Genomic DNA, 21,147 nt, shown 5'->3' on the forward strand with positions numbered 1-21,147 from the left:
GGTAAGGCTATAATAAAAAACTACTATTTAGTATTAGGAGTAGGAGCAAGGGCCTTTATAAATACCTTTTTTTTTTATTTAGTATTTTTTAAAAAAAAAGGCGTGACGGGCCTGTTTTTTAAAAAAAAGATATTAGTAAACTAGTAGCTATCCTAGCTATTATTAAAATAGGCCAGGGGCTGTCTAGCAGCAAGCTAAAAAAACTAAATAAGTTTTTAAATAATTAAAGCTAAAACCTTTATTACATGGACCTTAGGGCTTATTTTTTTTTTATAAGCCTTTATTACTAGTTTAACTTAGTAAGTAAACGCGTTTTAGTAATAAAGGCATTTATTATAGTTAGCAGGATTTATATATTATAAAAAGGCAATATTTTTTTTTATATAAAACAGCAGGGGGAGGCAAGTGCCCTTAATATAAATATAATAAAAGTAGTTATACTTAATAGCTAAATAAATATAATAATTAAGGCCATTAATTAACCTATTATTTTTACATGCTTAAACATATTTTGCACACCGCAAGCAAACCTATTTTTTATTAGCTAATATTTATATTAAAACTATTTTACTAATAAACCGGTTAAGAACAGGAAGTACTTATAAAAAAAAAAAGGCTAAAGGCTAAAAAAAAAAAAGCTTAAGGGGGTAATAGCATAAAACCCATAGCAAGGGTGTTAGCAAGGGTAAAGGCTAGCATAGCATTAAATAAAGTAAAAAAAAACAAGCTAAAAGGCGCGGGGGCTATAATTAAATAATAAGGTAGTTATTATAAATTAAAAGTTAGTATATTTAGCGGAGTGGCGGCGGAGTATTACTAATTAATAGTTATTAAAGTAAAAAAAACTTACTAAATTATTACCTATAATCTTACTATATATTTTAAAGGCGCTTATTAAACATAAGTTATACTACTTGTTGCTATTATTACTACCTAAAAACTAATTAAAATTAAAGTTCTTAAAATTAACGGGGGACTAGCGTAAAAAAAAGATTAGGAATATTAAGGGCTTTTAAAGTTAGTAAAAATATTATACTAAAGGGGTTTTATAACTATACTATAATAAGAGTATAAAGGGCGGAGGTAGGGGTATTTTAAATTACTATAGTTATAGCCAGGCGCTTTTTTTTTACTTGCTAAAAAGCCAGGGCAGCGCCTAAAAGGGCTTTTCTTTTAGCTATAATAAAAAAAAGGTAACTTTTTATCTAGTAAAAAGTTTAATAAGTTTAAGAGTTTATAAAACTATAAACTATATTATAATTTATACTTTTATACTAGGCATTATTAAAGCGCCGCCTTTCCCCTTTTAATTATAAATAAATATTATATTTTATTTAAAGCGCTATAAATAATAAGTATAAAATACTAAATTTAATATATTAAATAATATTTTAATAAAGTTAAGAATAGCAATAATAAAGCTATATTTAATATTAATATTAATAATAATAGTGGTGTTTTATTATTATTTTTTTTTGGTTTAGCGGCGGGTCGCGGACAACCCTTTAATTAAGGGAGGGAAAAATTATTAAGGCTAATATTTTTTTATTTAATATTACTAGAGCTAATCCACTATTAGTTTAAAGTTAGTACTTAAGCTTTAGCCTTAAGCCGCCAAGGCTTGGCATACCTTATTATTATGTTAGGCTATATAACTTAACTAGGTTATTAATATTTAAGGTTTTGGCCACTAGTTAGGCAAGGCTAAAATAAGCCTTAAATATAGGCTAAAGTAGGGACCCGTGCGCAAAGTATTTAAACCTATATTTATTTTTTAATTAGGAATAGCTTAAGCGTAGCTTAAAGGTTTATAAAGGTGGCCTTAAGGCTAGCCTTTTTTAAAATTTTTAAGTAACCCTTTTAATATTATTTAACAGGGTTTAAAATACTCCATTTTTATTAGTTAGATTCCTTTGTTAATATCTTTATTGTTAGTAGAGATCTTCGAGACTTGTCGGTCTTACAATGTTAAAAAATAGTAGCTTAAAAATTATTAAGTAAATAAAGTAAAAATAAAGCAGCTAAAATAATTACACGGTGTAAAAAGTAAAAAATAAAAATTAAAGTATTTATAATAGGTATGTATATTATTACAGCATGCCTTATTTATATATATATATATTAATAGGCGGCTAAAAGTATATATTATAAATAGTATATTATTACTAAACCCTATAATAATATTAATAATAATAATATTAATAGTACTTATAAATTTTAAAGCCCTAAAAGTATAACCTATAATAAACCTGGCTTAAATTAGTATTAACCCACCAACCTAAATATATAAAAAATATATAATAGGATAGGATAATAGCATATAAGGGGTAGTATAATAATATATATAAAAAAAAATTAATAAGCTAAAGGCATGTACACAAAGGGAGTTACTTAAGCTATAAATTAAAATAAAAAAAAAGTTTAATAAAATTAAAAAAGCATTTAAAAAAAGCTTAATAAAAGGCTTAGAAAAATAATAAATATAATAAAAAAGTTAATAAAGTATTTAAATAGGGGCTAGTACGCCGGGGCCCAGGAATTAAAGCTTTTTTAAATTAAAGTTTTTTTAATAATAGGCAAATTTACAAGCTTAATTTATATAAAAATATTAACCATACTACCCTTAACCTATATAAACTAGGCCTTTTAAAATAATAATTACACGGAGAAATATTTATAATTATAAAATTAAAAAAAAAATAGCTATAAAAATTATAAAAAAAATTACTAAAACTATAAACAAGCGCTATATATAGGGAATATAAAAAACATGGTTTTTAAAAGCGTGGTAGCCAGGGCAAATAAAAAATTATGGGGTGCAAAAGTAATACCTACTAATACCTATAATACCCGGTAATAATGGGGCCCACTAACTAATTAAAGGATGAATAAAACCGGGCTGTTGTAGTTACGATATAAATATAAAGGATTTAAAATAGCAACGGGTGGCCCGTGCTTAAGTACATCTTGTCCAGGCTTGACCACTTATCAATCACCGGTTGTCATCTGGTCTTTCTACTCGGTGTAGCTCCTTTTGGCTAACTTTCAACAAGAGCAGTATGCTCAAAAAAGGAGAGAGCATATCGTTTAAGCCCGATCTCTAGTACCCCTGTCGCATCACGTGACTTCGCGATAAAGCGCGTTCTTCCGATTGAAGCATGACAACAGCGCGCCACGCGTCCAAATGTCCTCATGGATCCTCTTGAGCCCATATTGAGTGGGCTGAACACCGCTCAGAAAGCCGCGGTCACCTCACCGGCCTCAATACTCCAAGTTCTTGCTCCTCCCGGCTCAGGAAAGACCAGAACGTTGACCTCGCGCGTCGCGTATCTCCTCGCTCATAATGGATACCGCCCGCAAGATGTCATCTGCTGCACGTTCACCATCAAAGCCAGTCGGGAGATGCGGGAGCGGCTAGGTAAACTTGTGGGCGATCGGGTGCAGTCAAGGCTCATTCTAGGGACGTTTCACTCGATTTGCCGGCGGTATCTGGTGACATATGGCCATTTGATAGGACTAATGAAGGGGTTTGGGATCGCGGATTCCGGAGATTCGCTGGCGATTATAAGGGTTAATATTCAGTTTACTCTGATGAAGGTGGCGTTGGTTTGCTGATGATTTGTAGAGAATTGTGAAGCGGCTACAGCTCGGAATACAACCCAATACAGCGAGATCTCGGATATCGCACCAGAAAGCGCACGGCGTGTCTCCCGATGAAGTGGCATCGAAGCATAACAAGGAGAGCAAGATCCTGGAGCACCAAGAGTTTGTTCAAGTTTACCGAGAGTACGAGAAGGAGCTGGAGACGTCGAATCTGCTAGACTATGATGATCTACTGCTACGATGCGCGACGTTACTGAGGGAATATCCGCACTGTGTGTCCAATGTGCAGGTGGTCTTGGTGGATGAGTTCCAAGACACAAATCAAATACAGTATGACCTGATGAACCTTTTTGCGGCTCGGAACAGGCGCATAACGGTTGTTGGAGACCCGGACCAGAGTATCTACGGGTTTCGCTCAGCAGAAATCAAGAACCTCAAGCGGATGCAGCGACTATACAGCAACACGGAGGTCGTGCTTTTGGAGGACAATTATCGTTCCTCAGGTTCGATCCTCAAGTCAGCTCAAGATGTCATTGAGCAGGATTCATCCAGGCCGGCAAAGAATTTGCAGCCAACCCACACCTTCGGCACGCTGCCTGTATTGCGCAAGCTGCCTTCTGCCGAGGACGAAGCTCAATGGCTAGTGCTTGAGATCAAGAGATGCATGATTCTGACAGGAAAGTTATTGAACTACTCCGATTTCGCCATTTTACTCAGATCAGCGTCGCTGTCACGGCATATCGAGTCGGCCATGGGCAAACATGGAATCCCCTATCGGATGGTCGGGGGCCTGAGATTCTTCGACAGAGTCGAGATCAAGCTTCTTCTAGACTACCTACGAGTCATCAGCCACCCTGATAACACAGAAGCGCTCCTGCGTATCATCAACGTTCCTTCGAGGAAGATTGGGGAGGAGACCATCAGGTTGCTAGTGAGCGGGGCCGAAAAGGCCAACAAATCCTTATGGAACTACATCAAAGATGTAGCGCAAGGTCGCAGGTCGACCGAAAAGGCTTTGTCGAAGCCGGCTAGTCATGGGCTCTCCACTCTGGTCGGTCTGATCGAGTATTCCAGAGAGAAGCTCCGCCAGTGCTTCGATAAATCAGCGCCTCGTAAACTTTTAGAGATTGTGATGAAGAAGCTCTCTTTTCGGGAGTTCCTTACGGCTACCTATGGATCGAATGATGAAAATCGATGGGCCAACGTGGAGGAACTTATGACCCAAGCAGACGATGCAACCGCCGCCGAAGAAAATGAACAGGATGAAAACCTGCCTGAAATTGAGGGCATTGCTCAGCAGGAGGCACACGCTGGTGAGGAAGCACTGTCCCGATTCCTAGCAAATGTTGCTCTATCCACCGAGGTACAGCCCAAAGAAGGCGCTGAGGGAGAGGAGCAGTCGCAAGAGAAGGTTACAATCTCGACAATCCATGCGGCGAAAGGCCTAGAGTGGCCCGTCGTGTTCGTTCCGGCCGCGTACGAGGGTATAATTCCACATTCACGAGCAGAAGACTCTGACGAAGAGCGACGGTTGCTTTACGTGGCCATGACCAGAGCACAGGCCCTGTTATACCTGAGCTATCCGCTTCGGCAGGCCCGAGACAACGCGGAAACTAGTGTGACATCGTTTCTTCCACAGGAATTGATCACCTCACGCATGCGTACGGTTGGACCAAGACTGGAAGAGAAGGTTGTGTATGGAATCGCCGATATACTGCGCCGAGAACGCCCGACCGCTGCAGCTATGCTGGAGGGACTAGACTCTCTCCCTTCCGTATACGACGACAGATGGACTGAGGATGGGCAAGAGGCGCCAGGCACGGTTATCAGATGGGATGGTTCTCGAGCAACGGACGACGGACCAAACAGCAAACGGCGCCGATATGACAATGAGCAGTACTCGACAACCACGGCCTTTACAACCATGTCCTCAACGACCTATACAATGACCGGCTCGAGTTTCATGGCACCCACTACCATGTCCGGGTTCTCGACAGCCCGCGAGTATATAGCGACAACGACGCAGAAGCAGGAGCCGCCCGCGGAGGCAGAGCGCACGAATAAACAAAAACAGGCAGTTGCTCTCAATCGTCCACCTCCTTCTCAAAAGAGCATTGCGTCCTTTTTTGGCGGATCATCATCGCAGTCCACGCAGCAGACGAGGCTTGCCCAGCCTCCGCCTCCGCCTCCACAAAATCGCCCGGGTGCCATGGATTACCCTGGTAGGTCATTAGACGCCCGACCATCGAACGCGATCCCATCGCAGTATACCGGCCATCGACCAGGCCCCCCAACTCAACAATTCCGCCCGCCTCGCCCGGCCCTCGAACCTTCTGACCCAAACCGCTACACCTGGTTGGCTGCATCGTCGAAGCCCGCGGGCAAGGTAGATTCACCCAGCGATCAGATGAACACCAACACCATCTACAATAATGAAGGAGGGCGCAAGGAGTCTGTGGCCAACCAGGCAAACAGCGGTGCAGGCGTAGGACCAGGGATAGCGAGCGTCGGCGCCGGGGGTATGCGACCAGCGACCACGTTCCACACGACGACAATGTCAATGGTGCAGTCTCAAGGAGGGCCTGCGAGGAGAACGCTGGGGATCCGGCGTAGTATGAACGGATGGGAGGAGAGGATGAAAAGAGCGAGCAAGTGAGCTATGAGGTATCATTTGGGCACTGTTGCTGGGCATTTGGGCAGCAATGCCTCTTGTCTTGACTCTTGCCTTGTCCGCTACCTAGCTACGTGCATGGTCGTACAGAGTATGACGCAGGGCTGGTACTCCGTAGAGGCAGGGCAAGGTATGGCGGACGAGTCAGCGACTAAGCAAAGCAGGCAGGGAAAATCCCGCCATAGCCGACAGTAGTCGATCTATGCGCCATACCATACCGCTTAGATAGATAGGTATACAGAGCGCAGCCAACTCAATCTTACGAATCTAATGACGATCATCAAGCCAGTTTGAGTCTGTAGACTACGTACGCATCACTACTACCTTCCACATTCCAGTCACCGCTTCTCTGCCCTGTCCAACGCCCAGTTCACCCTGAACTCGAACTATTGAAGTCGTCAAAGTCTGGAACCTGTCCCTGAAACACGACAACTTAGACAGCTTAGACAAGAACAGAACAGTACCCCTTGACAATTCACTCGGTGTGGAGCCCCGAGATCTAGAATCAATGATTGTCACCGGCTAACCTGCATACCCGGCCTTCCACGTACGTATGGAGTATGGAGTAACTATGGAGTAGAACCAGGCTAGCTAGGTACTCCACGCTGGAGCAGGCGAGTCCGTGCATTGGTCTGAGGTCCTAGATGGCTGGAGCAACGCGGAGCGGTGAGGACTGACTAGGAACGACACCATACGATGCTATGATCTTCGTCAAGGTTCAGGTTCAGGTTCATGTTTTGGTCCTCGGTTGCTCGAAGGGGTTGGGACGAGAGACAGAGTGTAGCCGTAGCATAGTCCCCCTTCGTCGAGACCATGGGGAACTCCGTAGATCTTCGGCGATGGAAGGAAAAGCGTACCGAGTGGAACGGCAAATAGTCTTGCTCCCGTAAACAGAAGTGAACGGCCATTATTCCTCCAGGCTCCAACAGTGCAGGCTTCAGGCTCCAGTCGCAGATTGGATTTGGCAACTTGGCGGGCGTACGGTGCGGTGTGCCTAAGCTTCATGCACGCCGCACGGAGTCCTCCGCAGTCCGTACCTTAGGTACATTCTCCCCTGAAGTTGGGGCTGGGGAACAAAGGAGACGGCCGCTGGAGTCGACGTCAGCCGGCATACTGAAGCCTAGATACCGTACCTTGAAGCTAGTCCCAAGGAGGTAAAGCAGATTGAGCTCAGACTGAGACAAGCGAGCGAGAGCTTGGGCGAAACTGAGAGCGAGGAGCCAGGACTGAGTTGTACTATCCCGAGAATTCCCGTGTCACAGCGCAAAGCGAGGCGCGAGATTGCTTTTTCCCAGCCTAGATTTCCCGATACGGGGACTGGACCGGGCATTCAAGCCTCGTCTTGTCTGAGTCGTCAGCTGTGATGGCACCACGCAGGACTCAGGCTGGAGCCGAGTTATCCATGCGGTATCTTGTTGACGGCTCGCTCAATGCGGTTAGTGCACGTTATGTCATCAGGGGCCTGCTGCTAGGCTGCTTTGGGCATGGTCTATAATTAGCTGGGTGTCAGATGACTGTTGTATTGGTTGTAAATAACAGCTTATGATACAGGAGCTGTCCAATGAAAAGGGGAACTCGCAGTACTAGGCCGTTAGACACAATAGGGGAGTCTGGACTCGACTGTGCTCCTGCTCATCAGGCTGGACACAACAAAGACAAAGACAAAGCACAAGAGACAAGTCAACCGAGACAGCAGAAGAAACCAGAATCAGCCTCATCATATCCTGGTTGCCACTGTGGCGAGACACCTCAATGGACTCGTGTAAGATGCTTCAAGGTCTCGACTGTACTGTCCACAAGGCGATCGAGCGATCTCAGATTCCAGACCAGCACGGCGCATCCGGTTTGCCGCCTCGCTTTACAGAGAAGGAAAGGATAGCAAAGGAAGGCTCCTGAATATCCATCCCTGGAATGAGATGACGCTACGTCGACGCCTATCTCTTTCTGGCGAGCAGCATGGATGATGCACTGATGCAGACTTCTCCGTCCGGGGTCATCCAGCCAGCCGGATCGGTATAGCTCTAGCACGACTGCTAATTTGGTTTATTGACACCCTCTAGTCCTCTTTCGTACAGCTTCGTCCTTGCTTCCGGGGAGCATACAAAAGGCCTCCTTCGTCTCTTCCTACTCTTCTTTCCATCACCATCACCACCATCTGAACAACCGTTCTCAAAGACAGCCTTGCTTTACTTCTTTGCCCTTCTCACCCTCATCCTCGCCCTATCTCACCCTCTCTGTTCAACATTGAGCCTCAGTCTGCCCTGCCTGTGCCTTGCTCCGCCACGAACTGTCAACCTATATATCCCGGGGTATAACTACTATATATACTCCCCAGCTCCAGCTCTTCCCCAGACTGTTCAAACACAACCATCCACTTTACCTCTTCCACAAACCACCAACAACATGCCTATCAAAGTCAACGACTCAAATTCCGACCTGTCCAGCAATGGCAGCAGCAGCGGTGACCAGGTCGTCGTTGTTCCTAACATTCGAGGTATGCTCTACGTTTACTCGACTTTCACAACCTCGCTGACATTCTCCTGCATCAGGGTCCAATGCCGGTCCGCGAAAGTCACATCCCCCGGTCATCGTACACAACGGCGGCGGTCAGACGTATGATGAGACGAGGCCGTCTGACTGGGACAGACAGCGCTGGAAGTAGAGAGTTTACCTCTCTCTTCAACCTTCTCTTCTCCAGCTGCTGGCAGCTCGCGGACAGTCTACTCTACTCGAACGGACCAACACGAACACCCTAGCTCCGTCGGCTTCATTTCATACAAAAGTGAGGCGAGATCGGCGGCCCCAGTCCCAATTCTGGTCTAGCCTTGGTCTAACCTCTTTCGACCTGGAGTGGACTGACCGCATTTCCCCCTGTACAATTATTCCCTACCTCATGATTCCTCTTCCTCGTTTCTCATTCTTGTGGTCTGCATTGCATTGCATTGTATTTTTATGTTTGTCCCCCTTTCCTTCTCTTCTTCCCTTTCATCTCCAAGGCAAGGCCCAAGGGCCAAGGGCCAAAGCACACGTGTTACCTCAGAGTCCCGTCTCCCCAGGTTCGCTCGAGCTTTGTTGCTTCCTTCCCCAACCTTGGCTTGTCCTTGTTGTATATTAAACTTCACTTTGCTTTTTTCTCCCTTCCTGTTCGGCATAGCGTGCGTGGGTGGTTATCTGTTTTGTCCTCGTTGCTATGTCATGTCGCTCCTTGATTCGTTGGCCTGATCTGATCCGATCATCTCACCTCTGAACTGGAAGAGAGACTCTTTCCCTCCTCAGCATCACTGGGCTTGGCCACGGCTGGATCTGTGATCAGTCCATTCTCATACTTCCGACCGCCTATCTCGCGTCATCTCTCCAACCCCGGTTCTCAGTACGACATTTCTTTATTGATCAGCTCAGTCCAGACCACTGATCTGCAACGCACGACACGACAACCCGTGAAGACTTGAGAGCAGGGATCAGGATCAGATCAGGCCTTCGTCACGTTCACGACGATCTATGTTTACTGCTTCTGTTACTACTACTACTACTACTACTACTACTACTACTACTACTGTACTATACCAGATTGCTACAGTTAACAGTCTGTCACTGCCCTAGAGATATATTTTCGGGTTAGCTATAATGGATACTATAACATTCACTATCCCTCTACACCGTCTGCCACCATCTCACTTAATAAGGAAAACAGCTACTCCAAGTCAAGACTAAATAATTAGTTAGCTCGTTCTAATATATTCAGACATGGACATGGATAGTGGGGTGTCTCGCTACACCTCCCAAGCTCACCAAAAGACGGTGAGCAGAGAGAGTGTGAGACCGCGAAGCCACCCAACCAACCAACCAACCACTGCGCTCTTGTCATGTCATACTACAGCTTCCCTACGAGTCGACCTGCTTGCTGACAGTTGCTACTGCTACCCCGGACATTCTCCGGGCCCGTCGGAGCTGGAGCTCTTATCTCCCAGTCTCACCGATCGTCAACGTTAGAGTCAGGACCACCGAGGTATGCAAGGCGGTGCCCGCGACTCTTCGCCGACATTCCAATGGACGGATGATCTGCCCATCTATACGTCCAGGTATGCGAACTAGCCGCGCGGTGCGCACTGACCGGGCGCTGAGTTGGCATCGGTACTAGGTAGATGTGAGGCAAGGTATGCACACAGCAGAACGGACCCCATACGGAGTACGTCGGCGTATATCTGGACAGGAGTAAAGGATCTGGTGCGCGGGTTGGAACATCGACTGACATATATCTACAGCTACGAGCAACTTTATGTAGACCACGGGTTACCGGGGTTAGATGTCATGGGGCGAAAAAGCGAAGAGAATAATTCGTCTTTTCAATGGATCGATTGAATCGTCCTAGATGGGGTGCTAGCTAGCGGTCATCTGTAGGTAGGTATGTAATGTATGCAGCAACTCTCGGGCAACAGGCAGCCCTCTCGTCCCCTTTTCGATGGAAATTGGATTGTCCTCCATGGTATCCATATCCTAAGTCTGGGGCGGGAATGATATTTTTTTGCTCGTTTTGTTGAGTAAATCCTGGTTTTGATGCTTTTTTTGGACGGAACATCCTTCCACCAACCAAGAACTGCGACCATGCTTGATGGTCACATGAAGAGGTGATAAGGTGAAACCACATTAAAATCTTTGTATGTTCGTGTATGGGGAAAAGGGGACGGGAAGGGTAAGGGCAGGGGGAAGAGGGAAAAGGTAGAAGTGAAATCAGGAGTTGGGCATCCGCGTCATCTGTCTAGACGCAAGCGGGCCTTTAAAACTCCGATGGGGATCAAAAGAATAACAAGGAATTCCAGGCAGTATATGCAATCTGAATTCGAGATGCTCGCGCTTGCAATGCTAGATGTCAAGAATCAAATGGCAGGTAGATGCAACTTGGGTACACCCAAGGTATGATATGTCACAACAAAAGGAGAGGGGTATGCAATTTTTGCAGATAACAAAAGGAAAATGTAGTAAAATTTCCAGGTCTGCCCATGCAAGACAGCTGGGAACCACTCCAAAGGGTTCTATGTATGATAAACCAGACCGGCTAATATGGCACAAAATTCGCGACGCAAGCAAGACACCATCGAGAAGGTCAAGACTCAACAGCCTAGAACCCAGTGGTGAAGCTCATTTGGGGTGCGAGGTATTGTTGTTGCGTGGCATAGGCAGGGTCCTGCTGGTAGGGGTTGTGGGTCATGTACGGCACGCTAGGCGAAGGTGTTGGCGACGGTGAGCAAGCGCTCGACACCGGTACTGCCTTGACGTAGTCCGCATTGCCATTGACAAAGCCTTCGTTTTCGGGTGTAATTGGCGGCGTGATGTATCCGTGAGGCATGTTGGAGGGATGAGGAGCCTTTTGGGGAGTAGCAAGCCCGATTTCTGCTTCGTATGGTTTGGATTCGGAGTTGACAACGACGGATGGAGGGGTAGGCGGTGTGTAGCTGGCAATGGAAGCCTGGCGTGCAAGGAACTGCTCAAGGATCTTGGAGACGCGCGAGTAGTGGGACGAAGAGTACTTTCTCGCGAGCACTTGAGACGGCTGGTGGAGTTGCTGTGACAGTCCAACCAGTGTCATCGAGTCGTACTGCGAGGCCCAATCTGTGTGACGAGGCTGGGTGCGGTTGAGGATACAGCGTGATAGGGCGAGGGAGGCTCTAGCGAGATCGGAGGACGGCTTGGACACGAATTCGCGGTGGAATAACGAGATTTCCGCGATGTATAGCGCAAGATGTTCCACCTCTGGATCATATGGGGTGTCCATGACTGCCATCTGGAGGAAGCTGTCGACGGTTGGGTGTCCAATCGTCCACCCAAGGGTTTGCAGAACATGCCATTCCATCTGAATGAACATGTCATCGTCGTACAGGGAGCAGCACATTGACTTGAGTTCGCGAATAGTAGGCACACGATCCTTCTTGTCACCATACTTGGCGGCAATCAGGAGCGCTGCACAGCCGACCAGCTGGTAGTGCCTCTTGTAGACAACACGCTTGGAGCAGTATCTGTCGAGGAGGTTGACGGTCAAGAAGAGGGTCGACGGCAGCAATTGGAAGGCAGTGTGGGCCTCGATCAGGAAATCAAGGAGGTAAGGACGCATGAACCATTGGATTTCGGTCTGGATGTCAATGGATTCAACATCAGGAAGGGTGGAAGCCTAGGACACGAGTTAGTTAGCCATGATCACCCAAAATATCAAAGGGCAACGAACATCCATGTCCATCATGTGTGACCGAACGTCTTCACGGTATTCCTCACTCGTGACCCGGGACAGCTCGTCGGCGATGGCATATTGACGCTCGCGGGCGATCAATTTGGCATGCTCCTTTGGGTCCATCCGCGGGACAGTGTAGTCGTCATATGATTCCACGAAGTACGAGTCACAGGGCTGGTAGCTCGAGGTAGGGCGTTTGTGGTAAGCCATTTTGTCGAACTGGATCGGATGTCGAATTGAAGGTTGAAGGAGTGGACCTGAAGAACACAGTGTCTTGCAGGAAACGACGGAAATAAGAGAGCGACAGTCGTCAGATTAGGTGTTGATTAAGGAGCGGAATTAGTTGGTGAATATTAAAGAATGGCCAGTAGGAAGACAATAATCTCGATACTGGGAGGAAGACGGCGAGCCAACGGGGAAGAAGCCTTGACAAGGCGGCTAGAGCTAAACGAGAGACTGGATTAGTGAATGAAATTAAAGATTAAAAGATAGCAAACGAAAGACCCCGAGTGGAAGAAGTGGAGGGAACGAGAGATGAAGCTGGAAAGAGAACGATGCACTCTGATATAAGGGAACGAACCCCTTGGGTTCGAGAGTACTAACCCAGAGAAAAGGCCTTCGGGCAGAGGGCACAATGCAACCCTTACCGTGACGGCGTGTCTGGCATCTAGGCAAGACGCAGGAATGATCTGTCGAGCTTGAATCTGGAGGAGACTAGTTCGAAAGGCCAAGGACGACTGAACGTCTTCACCCTAGGAACTAGTATGGGCCTCGAGCGTTCCGGAATGTGGAACGGGAGTACAGGCACGAGCCCTATGTAGGGGTAGGGATATTGTCAGGGGGAAGATCAGAATGCAGCAACGTTCACAACGTACAGATTGCAATCCAGCGTTTTGCTAAGCGTCTTGTACAAGATTAAAGTGATTCGTAGGATAGAAAGCTGCGGTATGTCGAAATCCACATCAAAGGGATCCGGTAAGGTCGAGTCCGATCGGTGTGAATTCGAATGGAAACTGTTCCTGAGCACGCCAAAAGAAACAGTTAGCCAGCCGATTCCAAGCCCTCTTTTCAGCTTATTCTGCCCAAATCCACTCGATAGACCAGTAGGAACGACATTCCCCGGGATGTGACGGGTGCATTAGATCGTCCTAAAGTATGCACCGGAAAAAAGCATTCCCAAGGTGATAGCCCCTTATTCCAAGATAACGGAGACGTGAATTTGTTCCTTAAACCATCAAGAGCTGTCCACGCAACAAGCCCGTACAGAGATACATCATCTCTGGGATCCTCGTTGATTTGTACACTCCTCCGCAACCCCAACCCATTATGTCTCGCCCTGATTGATTGCTCCACTCTTCCTCTGACCGGTGGTTTTTTTTTGGACCAAAAACGTCGGCTGATTGAACTGAGGCACGGTGTCATTCGGACATAGGATTGTGACGTTTCGCGTATCCCGATGCATACGAATGTTGAATCCGCTGAATGGCTGCCCTCAGGCACGCAATGAACTCGACTTGTGAAAGATCGTTTGTTCGACAGTTCGGCTGTTGAAAAGGACCGAGGGATCGAGGGGCGATACCACAAGTTGAGGTTCTCGGCCCCGATTGGCATCCGAGGGCTCTGGGTTGAATGACATAGAACGAAAGAAAAAAAAAAGCTCACCTTCCAGCAAATCACAACCGCGAGAGAATCATGCACACGAAAGAAGCGTTGTTCCAGCGGAAGAATGAAAAAGAAATCAAAAGACCCTTCTCTTTGCTCTTCTAACCGGCAGAAGCTGAATCAGGGGATTCCAACCGACGATGCCACGGATTGACTTCGACTGTCAGACAGGGAGAGGGTCGCCGTTTGAGTTAACAAACGTCGAGAGGGGAAGCGTCGAAGCAGAAGCTGACGGACACGGCTCGACTGGAGAGCTGGTGCAGCGGGTGCAGGATCTGGTCGACAGACAGGGCGTTGTCGACTGTATCTCTAAACCTGAGGACCAGTCTCAATCTCTCCGGAGGGATTGACCACGAAGGGGAGGAGAGACGGGAGGAGAGGAAGGGGAGAGGACACGAAGATAGAAGAAGGAGAAGGAGGAGAGAAGAATTAGGAGGAGTAGCTTCTCTCTCCAGGCGGGTGTAAGGGAAGAAAAGAAAAGAAGAAGAGAGTCGAAGGGGAACGAGGCGGAGATACAAGGCCTCTGGGCCGGCTGAAGTGACGGCTCTCCTGTATTCAAAGGTGTAATTTGGATACAGTATCGTAATGTGCACACTGGAGTCTTGTTGCTAATCTGTGCTAACGCGGTTTCAGTTTCACTGGTCTAGATACACTCATACACCAGTCCCTCTGATTGCTTCCTAGAGCGTTGTTTCGTAGTTGAAACAGTTCAGTGCAATGTACAGCCAGAATTCTTCAGCAAGCCGACTACTGGCCATGGCCGGACGGTGCAGAATGGCCAGATGTCGATGATGGTATTACTGGGTCTCACTGCAAGTTCAACTGAGACTGCCCCGTATCTAACGTAGTGACGACTCTAGACTGTGGGCTAGGAGTACAAGTGATAGGCACTCCTTTTCCAGAACTCGCAAGGAGTCTCGTATGGGCGAGCCAATTTGTTAGGCGGCCTGAGCCCGCGGTCTCTCCTTACTGGAAACGTGAGAGTCAATAGACTGCGCCTAGCATTGAATAAGCCCTGTAGACACTGTTTGTCTTTCAATGTCTGGACCAGGCTACTCTTTAACCACTTCTCTCCTCATGTTTCTGGCATCGACCAGTTCGCTCTGGCGTTCGGCGTAGGAGGGGGTCGAGGGTCGATGTATCTAATTATAATAATTGTGATATTCAGGAAAATTGACTTCCCTGATCCAAGATAACCTTTCTGACGTTGCAGCCCCCCTTCTGGTGGTGCAGGGAAACGACTGGTCCTTGATGGATGTTAAGCTGCCGGCGTCCAGCACCCGCGTTCTGGTGGTGGACGCCTGAGTGGGGAGATCTCCTCTCCAACCTCCTCCAGGAACACCTCGGCTCCTTGGCGCTGCCACTTTTATTGTCCTTCTCTTGACTCGTGTATTTTCAGTCGGTAATTTCTAGATCCTTTTGGCCTTCCATACTACTATCAGCCGCGTCGCTAACTTATCCACACTTGGTAGGTTAGCACTGGAGCAGTGGAGCGTACAGCTTGAACGTCTCCGCCAGCCTTGGTCGATTTTGCGCCGTCTCAAGCCGTAATTTAGGCATCACCTGCAGTGGGCTGTCGATGCCTTGAGGAAACAACCCCTCGAACGAGCAACAAACGCAAGAACGCCTCCTTATCTTGAGCTTCGACCGAACCGAACTGTTAGTTCTGGTTGATTGGCTCCTCATGCGTCCAACTCCGCGAGCCCGGCGGATCTATGCTCAATGCCTGCATATCATAAGGTCGAGCTGCGATTCGACGACTACTTTACGACTTACGCCCGATTTGCGCGCTCAATTTACTTTCAGCTGACGTTCGCAATTGACTCGCGCCCTGTATTCATGAAGCACAGGTATACATCTGATGACAATGGTGGTTCGCGACTGTTCGTCTATCTGTGCGGAGTACTCCGCATTGCTGTCTCAGCGCCTGCTGAACATAGACTTACATCGGGGTCTTCGGGGTCAATTTGCCTCTGGTGGCTGATATCCTTTGTCCTGGACCCCGCTGAGGCCCTTAGAAACCAGGATAATCTACACCATTGATTCCCATTCTGATCGCAGAAGGCTCGGTACGATGTATGACGACTGATGTTTATGCTTCCGTAGAAGTTAGAACTGTGTCGCGCTCACCTTCCCAAACTCTGGCTGTTTCTACCTATGGCCGCACGAACGTCTCAGTCCACACTGTATCCAAACAGGGCCCCGACAGCATAAGCTGACTGAAAGCTATTATACCTAATTTGGACACCATGCGACACTTCCCCGTCGCCGGATTTCGCGCTTATGAATTAGGGTACGGCATCGCATCAACTTTGATTCTCCTTCCAAGATTGGAAGAAGCAGGGTCGCAAAGCAACGATACAAGATCATCCCGATCATCGCTTTGAACCCTGATGTCCCAAAAGTTCGGAAGAGGCTGATGTGGCTGACGGGTTGCTTGTCACTTTCTCGCCGATCTCAAGAAAGCAGTCCGTATCACTACTCCGTACGGTGCACTCCCAACCTCCGTACAGCGTACGGGGCTCATACTACTGTATAGCGCCAGGAGCTCATGACCGTCCTTATTAATCATGACCCTATATTGCGTACAACCCCTGTGTTTCTTACTAACGAAGCATTGTCGAACTCTTGGCCTTCCTTGCTTCGTGAAGATCCCAACACCACCACCAGCTCATCTTTGTTGGAACCCAGACCCGGGAAACCACTAGCTTTGTGCCAGCACAAATAATGAGTTCTCGGCCCCAGGAGAACCTACACGGCGACTGCTAGCAATAATGTGTTGCCTGATTCCGCTCACAAAGTATACCACGGATTACCCGGGCTCCCCTGGGTAAAGGGGGCTTACTCATCACATACTACTGACGAACTAAGGGCGCAGGGGTAAGCAATCAAACAAGTGACAAGTCGAAGGAACAAGGATGTTCCAAAACCTCCAATATTAATTTCCAGGTTATAGCGCGTTAGTGACTTGTATTCGTGGATGATGTGAGACCCGACCAGGCCAGGCTGGCTAGTACGAACCGAACGACGAACGCGACTCCAGCCATTATTGCATGATCGCAAGCCTTCTGCTGCAGGGGCTGGATATCAAACGAATGTCCCCTTGCGAGTTGCGACTGTCCCTGCAGTGCGCAGCAGTGGCCCAACTCCAGCCATACTGACCTGTTGCCCCAGTCTCCCAATGATCCGTTGCAGCTGCCCTTACGCTGTGCTTGTGTACTTTGCACTGCGTATTCGGGGCTTGCCATTCGCTTTAATTACCCTGAGGACAGAGGCGGCGTCTACTATATCTATATTTGGTTCGACATGAGGATCAATGCCTGTGCTACGTTTCCATACTCCCTTGGTACCCAAATACCTGCAAGGATATCCGGAGTAGGGACTTTTGTTTTGCGAATCCTCATTTCTAGAAGATTGATTGATACTAGTACCCAAATACCCGGTCCGATATCATTACTTCGATACTGTATATACATACGACCTTCTACACCGCGTTCGGGTCTGGTCGTTAAGTACATACATACAGGCGCAACGAAACCCACTGCGGATCCTAAACGCTCAATTGTTCGAACGTCGGCCAAGTTCCCCTTCGAGCCCTCGACGCAATTTGACGTCGACGATGCGTTCGCAGCTCGCTCAACTGCCGATTTGCATGTATGACGAAACCCAATTGCAAGTGCCGAAGGCAATATCAAAAACAACCACAGGTCGTCCTTGCTATTGTCGGGGATTATTCAGGACCTCAAACAGATCCATATCCAACACACCATACGTACCAGATAAAGTCACGCTCGGAGCCGGAAGGAACGCCCTACCAATTTTACGTACATTCTTATATAGGCCCTCCTCCGTTCGGCGTTCTGCAGGCAAAAAAAAATCTCGAGAGTGGGCCGAGTGGAAAGTGGAAACAGGGAGAAGCACGGAGAGGCTGGAAAAGGAAGGTTTCTAGAAGGTCTGCAGAAGCCACCTTTCCGTCTCTCTGGATCGGATCTTGAAATGGATTCGGCCCTTGAACTGATGCTCGTATTTTGAGTTTTGGATATATCGTGTTGAACAGTTGCTTACGGAGTACTTACTGCAGTGTCAGGGCTGGTCAGTCACCTGGCAGAAGATAGTCGTTGCCACTTTGGAGATCATTTGCGCATGTATGATGTGTTTTGTGATCGATCTCTGGGTCCGAATTGGCTATGAATAATGGCTAATATAATGATTGCCATGGAGTGCTTTATACAAAGCACATCTCCGGAGTCCGATTACTGTACGGCGCGTACAAAATACTGGGCGGTGGTTAGTAATAGTAACGAAGAACCGGCGATCCACTACGCTTTCCTAAAGCCGGGAGCGGTATAGTAATACGGTGTAGAATGGTGGACGACGAGAGATATCGGTGAGGCATGGATGAAGTTTTTTCTGCCTTGACGGGTTTAAAGCCCATTGAAGACTCGATTTGAGGACACTCGAAGATACGGGCAGTACGCCGTACGCCGGTTGTATAGAATCAAAGTGAGGCTTTCTAGTGTTCCGGCGAATAAGGATCATCATAATGCCATCTGCGACTTTGCCTCTGCTGGGTCTGTCTCTCCCAAGTTCCAAGTCCCGAGTCCTGAGTCCGGAGTCTCACTTCAGCCCTGGTTGCTGAGGACAGATCCTCTGAAGAAGATTTTTTAGCCTCACCGAGACTGCGGAGAACTCAACCACGGACGAGGTTTTTGCAGCGTCTTTGATGGTTTTGCTCGAGTTTGACAGCTCCAGATGGGTCACCAAAGTCTGGTTCACAAGACAGTTAGTATGTATTAGACAAAGTCCTTCAAAATACGAAGCCATACTGACTTACCAGTAACGAGCTAAATAGAATGAGAGCGGGCCCAACCGTAGCGCAAATAAACGACCCCCACTTAACCCCATAGTCGGAGCCCAGTTGACGCTCAATCTCACGAGTCACGAAGAGAACAATGTCCCAGACTCCGGGAACTTGGTTCAGCGATGGATGCGATATCAGTCGTACTGCATACGACTCATCGAGATTCGATTGAGGACTAGAAGGAACAACGAAACTTTTCTCGATCGCGTTGCTGATCAATTCATAGAGAGATCCCATCCTGCAGTGCGCCCGGGGCTGCAATTCAATGCATAGACCAAATCCATGGCGTCATTGTTGACTCGCGTCCCACGTTTCGGACATTCGGCCTCGCCGTTCTGGGCTGGATCATTGATCATCTCACTAAAGTTCCAAGTTACAACTTACAACACGCGACTTGTGAAGCGTTTCCTCGACTTTGGGCTTTGGAAGGTCGTTTAGACCGGCAACCATGCCTCACTACTCAAGCCTCAGTGAGCTGCATCGCGTCAATGCAGGAATGACATAACGACAGGCAGGCCCTGGCCCGGCCTGAAGCCTTATCCGCGATCCCCTTGGCAGCCGACTCAGAAAAGCCCTTTACGCGCGTTGATTCGAGGATCGCGTCAAAGTCAATCGCGCTTGTTGCAAATCCGACCTGACTGTTCCCAGTTTTCGCGCATCTGCTCCAGGGGATCCTGGCTCGCGAATGTCGATTTCAAGGCACACCCTGGTCCATCAACTTGGAACGCGCAATCCTTCGCGGGAGCCGGTTCGCTCTCCAAGCTGGAGCTCGTTAGCAGGGTAATATATCGATTTACTGTATCCATGTCTTGGGTTGCAGCTCGGTTCTCCCACTTGAGCGAGATGAGCTGAATCGAATAGCCTCATCATCAGCCACCTCCTGAACCAAGGATAGCTTCTCGATAGTCTATCGTAATCAATTCTGCGATCGTCTGGCGGATTTACCAACGGACTTTGAACTCTGGAGTTGGATTATGTACTGTCACATGCTTTGTACTTTGGAGAGCTCTCGGGGATCGCTTCGACCTCGCCCGTCCCCATAAACCCTATCTTGAATCGAGCCGGGACCCGAATGGCACACTACATCAGGCTCATCTTTTGCGGAGTCGCTTGTTTGAGTTCCGTACGCGACACCTTGCCAACGTTTGGGATGCTAATTTCGCCGTCGCTGAGACTTTCATCGTTCTCGCAATGTCGATAAGACCGTCACTCTCGAGCTGAGAGATACTACAGAGTGCTTGACCATCATTGGGTACAAGCCGCTAGCTTTGAAATGCCATAAACAGATCTCCCGCGGGTGTGATGTTTGATTGGCGATGGTCAGCGCGAGATGTCGGCAAGCAACTATATATAGTGTCAATTTCGAGCACTTTGCCACGCCCGTTTTGTCGATGAAGATATGAAACTCTTATCGAGGGTCGTTAATTCAGCGAGATGTGCGCGGCAGCCGATCTATTCAACCACTCGCAATGCAAATCCCCGTCGTGAGCCATAAAACGCATCTTGGTGCTCAGAGGCCGCAGCAAGTAGTACTGTTAATGAGACCGGGTATCGAGGATGGGTTACCACTTCGCACCGACTACCTAGTATGGAACAGCCGCGAGGCCTGACCCAAGGGCATGGTGGTAAAGCTCAAACGCCAGGCTGATTCCAAACCGGCAGTGATGTGGCTCATCTCGAGGTACCCCGCACCGGCCCGACGATCGAGCCTCGTCGATTCAGCTGGCATTGCAAACCTCAATCATCCGGCAGTCCACCGGAATGATGTCTTTTGCCACTCACACTGCTTTACGAACGTCGCTAAGAGAGTGCATGACTCTATTCATTCAGTGACCGCGCCATGATTCGACTTTCAGCCTCTGCGATCCATGGCTGGGTGCAGGATATAGCCCGGGGGTAATGATATCCCTGCAGTATCATGAAACCCTTTGCCCTATCAGGCCGTCCAGATTCACCAGCGGCATATTTAGCCCGGATGGCACGCCGCGATGGCGGGATGGCGACTAGGGTCCGACTGACGTGGCAGCTCTTCAGACATCTGACGTGCAGTTGTCTGTCACGCTTCCTTCTCGAGACGGAGCGAATTCCTGAGACGTCCGGATCAATTTCCAATCTTACTGACTTCCCTGT

The 21,147-nt window shown here is 47.9% G+C and overlaps 4 protein-coding genes across 4 annotated transcripts; 2 read left to right on the forward strand and 2 right to left on the reverse strand.

Annotated features, from left to right (window-relative positions):
• Positions 1–3,192: 3,192 nt before the first annotated feature.
• On the forward strand, positions 3,193–6,259 carry DSM5745_01248 (ATP-dependent helicase; the record flags this gene model as incomplete). Its single annotated transcript, XM_026743264.1, has 3 exons — positions 3,193–3,418; positions 3,515–3,570; positions 3,626–6,259. 3 exons carry the CDS (start codon positions 3,193–3,195, stop codon positions 6,257–6,259), a joined length of 2,916 nt encoding a protein of 971 aa, XP_026609109.1.
• A 2,418-nt stretch (positions 6,260–8,677) lies between these two features.
• DSM5745_01249 (uncharacterized protein) lies at positions 8,678–8,936 on the forward strand (the record flags this gene model as incomplete). The annotated part of the gene is made up of 2 exons (XM_026743265.1): positions 8,678–8,768; positions 8,824–8,936. The coding sequence occupies 2 exons, from the start codon at positions 8,678–8,680 to the stop codon at positions 8,934–8,936; spliced, it is 204 nt and encodes a 67-aa protein (XP_026609110.1).
• Positions 8,937–11,390: 2,454 nt separating this feature from the next.
• On the reverse strand, positions 11,391–12,704 carry DSM5745_01250 (G1/S-specific cyclin; the record flags this gene model as incomplete). The annotated part of the gene is made up of 2 exons (XM_026743266.1): positions 11,391–12,437; positions 12,492–12,704. 2 exons carry the CDS (start codon positions 12,702–12,704, stop codon positions 11,391–11,393), a joined length of 1,260 nt encoding a protein of 419 aa, XP_026609111.1.
• Positions 12,705–18,773: 6,069 nt separating this feature from the next.
• Positions 18,774–19,254, reverse strand: DSM5745_01251 (uncharacterized protein; the record flags this gene model as incomplete). The annotated part of the gene is made up of 3 exons (XM_026743267.1): positions 18,774–18,776; positions 18,831–18,923; positions 18,991–19,254. 3 exons carry the CDS (start codon positions 19,252–19,254, stop codon positions 18,774–18,776), a joined length of 360 nt encoding a protein of 119 aa, XP_026609112.1.
• Between the last annotated feature and the right edge of the window lie 1,893 nt (positions 19,255–21,147).

This window comes from Aspergillus mulundensis, assembly GCF_003369625.1.
Source record: "Aspergillus mulundensis strain DSM 5745 chromosome Unknown scaffold_0, whole genome shotgun sequence".
In the NCBI taxonomy this organism is placed as follows: domain Eukaryota; kingdom Fungi; phylum Ascomycota; class Eurotiomycetes; order Eurotiales; family Aspergillaceae; genus Aspergillus; species Aspergillus mulundensis.